We start from the raw sequence: 6,285 nt of genomic DNA, 5'->3' as shown, positions 1-6,285 counted from the left end.
AGTAACACAAGGAATTGGTGACGCGAAAAACCCAAAGAAGGTAAAAATCGCAAGTGAAATGAGGATCTACCAAACTTTCACTATGAAAAATATGAATTTCGAAGGTTACAATGTATGCTGGATGTATATTTAGTAGCTAGGTTTCGATATCCTTTATGTCGATGGAGCTTAGTCCTTTTATAGGCAATAGCTAGGGCAAATCCTAGCCATTGTAGAATGATAAGTTGCCTCCCATAATTCTTGGAACCATATTTCAAATACTCTCCCTTAACTTAGCCCACTTACGGTTGTATCCAGCTGAGGGAAGACTTAGTCTTCTAAGCTTATCGCTTCCTAGAAAATAGGGAAGCAGTTCCTATGTCCTTCGTCTGTCGAAGCTGGCTTCTCTTCGTCGAGGCTCGCTCTCCGTCGAAGCTTGGTCTTCGTCACAGCTTGGTCTTTATTGCTAACTTTAGCTGACTTTCGTTGACTTTGACTTATCAAAATTTACCCATAACAATTTTCCCCTAATTGCTAAATATGAACAGCTATATTTTTGGGCAATTATAAAATCAAAAAATAACTGAAAAATTGAAGCTCTAAAAACTTAACAATTCAAGAATTTACTCAAGGGCAGGTTCGTCATTCAACTTGGAGCACTATCTTGAGGATTTATTTCAACTTCCCACTCTTCTTGACCGTCATTTTAATTCTATTATTACTGCCACATTCTTCTCTTTCTTGCTTTCTTTCTCTTCCTTCTCTCTCTTGTGCAGAAAATTCTTTGGCGACTTTAAGGCGATGCACGGCGGCGATCTTGAGCTTCTTTTAGCCTCAATCAATAGGTAATTACTTTGATTCTTTGCTTTATTAGTTAATTTGGGCGAATGTCGAGTACAACACCCAAAATTAGATCTAGGTTTTCACTTTGAATTGTTGAAAAAAGAGGAACGGTTGTTTCACAGAAGAAGACGATGACTAAAGCGGAGTTGTTAATGGCGCCAGATATGATGGATGGCTTTGTAAAGATGGCGGGGTTTCCTGAAACCGCTTTCGTCCACATTCCAGGCAAGGGAAAGAAAGTGGAGAATTGCCCCAAGGGCTTCGTTGTATTCTTTAGGTACCCGTTCTTGGAAACAGGGGCCAAATTCCCATTTAGGCCCTTAACTAGGTATTTCTTTGAAGTATTGGGGTTGAGTCCTGGGAAATGATTCCTTCTAGTTAGAGAATTCTATCGGTGTTGGAGGAAGTTACTAAGGACTGGGATGATCCCTTTACTTTGCGAGTTTACATAAGAAAGGGGATCAGTTGGTCCTGAACACTGACTGTAATGACAGGGGTTGGGAAAATTGGTTTGTTTATGTCAGGAAGACATCACTAGGTGACGAGGGAAATTGGTTAACGGAAGGGTGGCTGACGGATGGTAAGCGTCTTTTCCTAGTGTTTGTGTTTTAGTGATAAGGTTGTCTAAATTGTTTGATCTTTGCTTCAATGATGTAGGTTTAAATTTGGAATTTCTTGAATCGATAGAGGAATCTTTGTCAAAAGTGAAGCGAGTTCTTTACGTGAGACCTTTGGAGAGGACGAGGGAAATTCTTGGTGAATCATCGGGCCAAAAACAGTGAGGAACAATTAGTAATTCTCAGAGGATCGAAGACTCCGAAGAACCTATGTCAACAGTAAGTTTTGGGTTGCCTTTGTCGATCTTCTTACTGTCATCGTTGTCAATTATACGAATATTTTTCAAAATCTGCTGCACAGGGTCTTCGTCGGGGACAGAGAATTTCTCAGGCTAAGCAGGACGCACGGATGAGGAGGAAACGGGGTTTGCCACCTCAGGAGGCGTCGCCGCTATCGATGGTCGACAAGACGGAGCAGCTTCACGCTTCGTCACCGCAGAAGGTAAGCGATGCACTTGCGACGATACTGGTGTCGTCATCCCCACCGTCAAAGCAACAAAAGGTGGATGATGCCCCATCGCTTCTCGATGTGGAGATGCGTTTCCCTTCTTATTTTCTTCACCTTAGCAAGAAAGATCATCCACCTATGTTTCTTCAACTTAATCAATTGTTATTCCCTTGTTCTCGTGAACACTTGGTTGGAACTTCTACCCTAGACATTGTGTTAGAGGCTGCTTCCGTTCATATCTATGTAAGTCTTCGTCTTTTATCTTTTTGGTTGATCTTATACGACTTGATGTGTAATTTGTGTTGGTGTTTGGATTGGACAGTGTCTGCAGAACTCGTTGGTTTTGAGAGATAGAGTAATAGGGTTGGCTAAGGAGATGAAAAGGCTAGACGATGTTGCAAAAAGTCAGGAGGCCAAGATGAAGACTGCGACGAGGCAGTTCATCACTGTGAAGAAGGAGTTAGACGAGGCAAAGTTGAAGGTGGAGGGTTTGGAGAGCAAGTTGGAAGAACAGGAGAGAAAGGTAGAGGAGCAGTCCCAACAGCTGCGGGTTCAAGCTAAACAGTTGAAGGAACAAGCTCAGCAATTGGAGGACAAAGTTGAGGTCATTCGAAACAAGGATGAGGCTTTGTCAAAGGTGCAAGAGGAGCTATCGTCGATCCAAAAGGAGTTGGAGGAGGCTTTGGACGAGGGTGCGAAGTTGGAGATCAAGCTTAGGGCTAAGCTGATGAAGGAGTATCTTGAAGGAAAGGCTTTGAAGTGGCGGCTTCAAGAGGAGATCAACCGCTTTTTGGCCAATGTAACGGTGGGACCCTACCTGAACTTGGAGAGGATGCTGCAGTTGCTTTGATTGCAGACTCGGAACCGCTTCCTTCGAACATTATCCCTCCATCCGTCGCCAACGTTGAGGTGTCGACGAAGGTTCTCTCCCGCTTGCTGAAGATGTTGAGACGCCACCTCCGACTAACGAGGGTGTTGATGACAATGCTCGTGCTGATGAAGTTATCAGGGACGTCGTCGATGGTCTGGATGCCGAAAAAGCCGATGTTGATGCTTGAAGGTCATAGCTTGTGATGGTTATGCTTTTGCTTATGTACTTTTGCTTCATGTTTTCCGTTGGTTGATGGATTTGCTTTGTTTTGGATTTTTTCTTGTGTTTTGTTCCACTTGAAGGCAAGTGGTCCTTTTGAACATCGTTGTGACTTTGTCATATCTTTTGCTATGGTACTTTGTTTTTCGTCTTTGTCTGTTCGTCATATGTCTTTATTCAGCATCTGCTATGTGAACTACAATTTATTTTCGAAAAATGACTAAGTTAAAATGTATAATAGAAGGGGAGACATAAAACCATAACAAAAATAACAAATTTTCTTTATTTATTTCGAAATGAAATTAGACAATGTAGTAGGAAAAAAAGATGTAAAACTTATCAAAAGAAAATAATTTTTTCTGACTACTTATTCATTGGACTTTTCTAATTACACAATGTAATTGTTGAAGATTGCGTACTCTTGTTTTTAGGCCTTTCGTAGTTGCCAATGCCCCTTGTGTCCCAGCGTTGACGATGAACATTGAAGACTAAGTTCGCAGTTCAAGTGTCAGGTATTTGGTGTTAGACGCTAAGGTCAGATTTTGCCCTTGCTCTATTTTGCTTTGATGTCTTTATTTGAACATCGGCTTTCCTCATATTTTTAAAGGATGTCAGTGTAATCGGCGTCGGTTGTTATTTTCGTTGTTTACTTATAGGTCATGACCACATTTTCTTGACTTCATCGTTGTATGTTTCGTCGATCTGTGTTCTGCATGACCAACATGGTTAGAATACCGTTGGCCGTTGGCACAGCCAACGGCCCTCCAATGCTTAAGTCAGCACTCGTAGTAGAAATAAGAAATCGAATTGAAATAAGTCAAATATGAGATCGGAGGTTTTACCTGTTCGTCGACCAACACTACTTTGATACTTTAGAAATAATAATTTCTAAGATGAGTTGCGTTCTAAAATCTGGGAATGGGTTTACCTTGATGATCGCACAATCGCTAGGCGCCGTTGCCGATGACTTGGGTGATTTCGTATGGGCCTTTCCATGAGGGAGCCAGCTTACCGTTGGCAGGGTTCTTTGTGTTCTGGAACGCTTTGCTTAGCATCCAGTCACCTAATCAGAGCGTCTTTGCCTTGACATTTTTGTTGAAGCTTCTTACGACTAAAATCTGCTGTGCCGCCATTCTGATTAGGGCAGTTTCTCGAAATTCCTCAACTACATCCAAGCTATCCTCCATTTCTTCCTGATTTCTATCTTCCGTCATGAGTCCAAATCGCGACGTCGGAGGATCAACTTCCACTGGGAGAACCGCTTCGCATCCGTAGACGAGGGAGAAGGGCGTTTATCCCGTGACGGACCTCGACGTCGTTCAATTAGCCCATAGGATAGCTGGGAGTTCATCTTCCTATCTGCCTTTCGATGCTTTCAGCCTTTTCTTAATGGCACTCATATGACAACTTTGTTGCTTGATTCTGCTTGTCCATTAGCTTGGGGATACCTTGGTGTCGACATTCTCAGCTCTATTCGAAATTTCCTGCAAAAATCACGGTTTTGTCACTAATAAACTGTGACCCGTTGTCACAGACTATCACCGATGGAATACCAAACCAGCAGATAATGTTAGTCCATAAAAATGAAATCACTTCTTTATTCATCACTTGTTTCAAGGCAATTGCCTCGATCCATTTAGAAAAGTAATCAGTCAACGCTAGCATGTAGACTCTTTGTCCATGAGCGGCGGGTAATTTTCCGACGATGTCCATTCCCCATCTCATGAAAGGCCATGGAGTTAAGGTCTGATGCAGGGATTCCGAAGGCTTATGAATCGTATTGGCGAATCGTTGACAACTATCACACTTGGCAGCATACTGGATGGCGTCCTCATGAAGTGTCGGCCAGAAGTATCCTTGTCTTTTTGCATGTCTTGCTAGTCCTCTTTCCCCGACATCACTACTACAAAAATGCTCAAAGAGACCTTAAGTAAGAGATCATTTAAATAAATATGTGGTCTCTTGGATTCAAGAGACCAAATATTTCAAATAAATGGTCTCTTATGTATAATCTTATAGAGATGAAAATGTACAAAAGACAATTTATTTTAATTAAGTAGTCTCTCCTTCTTTTTAATTAAATAAATTAAAAAAGAGAGACCATTTATTTAGGAGAAGTGGTCTCTCCTTTTTTTAATTAAATAAATAAAAGAGAGACACCATCTATTTACAAAAAGTGGTCTCTCCTTTTTTAATTAAATAAATAAATAAAAGAGAAAGACTATCTATTTACAAAAAGTGGTCTCTCCTTTTTTTTATTAAATTAAAAAAAAGATCATTTATTTAAAACCTGACATTACATGCAAAGTATTTTAAAGTCTGGTTTCAAAAAAAAAAAAGTATTTTAAAGTCTAAAAACTCGGAAAAGAGGCAAAACCCAAACCCTAATTTCATTTCCTCAAAACCCATACCCCCACTGCCTCTCTCTCTATATCTTCCGTCTCCTTAACTCGGATGATGCTCGTCAATGCCGGAATCCGACTCCGATTAAGTGGCTACAGCCTCCTCGCTCTCGCAATCCCTAACCAAATGCTAAAGTTCGTCGATCTCGAGTCTCTGCCGCCGTCGACGGTGCTTCCGACACTCGAATCAGGCGAAACTCTTACCATTACAACTCCAGGCGAAATTCGTCTTTCTCCTGCTCGAAAATGCTTCTTGGGAGCTCAGTATTTAGGTATTTCTTGCTTTCTCTTTCAGATATGTTGCTTTTTCTTTCATTTCTGCAATTTCATGTTTGTGGTATTCATGTTGTTTTTATGAGAAATTATGGTGGTTTGATTTTGGTTCCTGTTTAGGTGCGTGATAATCGTGCTACTCACAATTGTTGGGCTTATTAAGTACTTAATCAGATAGAAATGTTGATTATGTTGTTAATACGTGTCTGTATGAAGCTCAAACTGAATGATAAATGCTGGGATTAATAACTAGTTGTTTATTTTCCTCTTTAAAGAGTTTATTTGATGCAAATTAGATCACACTTGAGTAAATGCTTATAAAGTAAATGCTTGTTTTTGGGCCTAAATTTCTACAAGTATTAATCTTATTTTAGAAATCTGATAAAAGAACTATAAAATTGAATTATGTATGCTAAATGAACACAATAACCTCAGCTGATGAAAGGCTGCTGCTGATGGGTTATGGTAAACATAGCTAGTGGTGACCTAAGTAGCATTTTCTTCATTAGCTTCTACCTACTCAGCAAGTATATACCAATGAAATAAAGTACAGGTCATCAGACTGATATTCTCATTCATGATAAGCTAGACAAAATTTCCAATTAACAAAGCTGATACCAAGTTAAAAGAGAG

The 6,285-nt window shown here is 40.4% G+C and overlaps 1 protein-coding gene across 2 annotated transcripts; it reads left to right on the top strand.

The window, feature by feature from the left end:
• Positions 1–702: 702 nt before the first annotated feature.
• LOC145582234 (uncharacterized) lies at positions 703–2,977 on the top strand. 2 transcript variants are annotated; one of them, XM_081639237.1, is made up of 4 exons: positions 703–824; positions 1,480–1,658; positions 1,741–2,130; positions 2,210–2,977. In XM_081639237.1, exons 2-4 carry the CDS (start codon positions 1,650–1,652, stop codon positions 2,735–2,737), a joined length of 927 nt encoding a protein of 308 aa, XP_081495363.1. In that variant the 5' UTR covers positions 703–824; positions 1,480–1,649; the 3' UTR covers positions 2,738–2,977. The 2 variants fall into 2 exon arrangements, with proteins under 2 accessions (XP_081495363.1, XP_081495364.1); XM_081639238.1 differs by lacking the exon at positions 703–824 and adding an exon at positions 850–1,402.
• Positions 2,978–6,285: the final 3,308 nt, after the last annotated feature.

The sequence above is a fragment of the Chenopodium album genome, chromosome 15 (assembly GCF_948465745.1).
Source record: "Chenopodium album chromosome 15, dcCheAlbu1.1, whole genome shotgun sequence".
Lineage (NCBI taxonomy): Eukaryota > Viridiplantae > Streptophyta > Magnoliopsida > Caryophyllales > Amaranthaceae > Chenopodium > Chenopodium album.
Note: the sequence above shows the minus strand (reverse complement) of the source record. Positions and strands in the feature narration are given on the sequence as shown.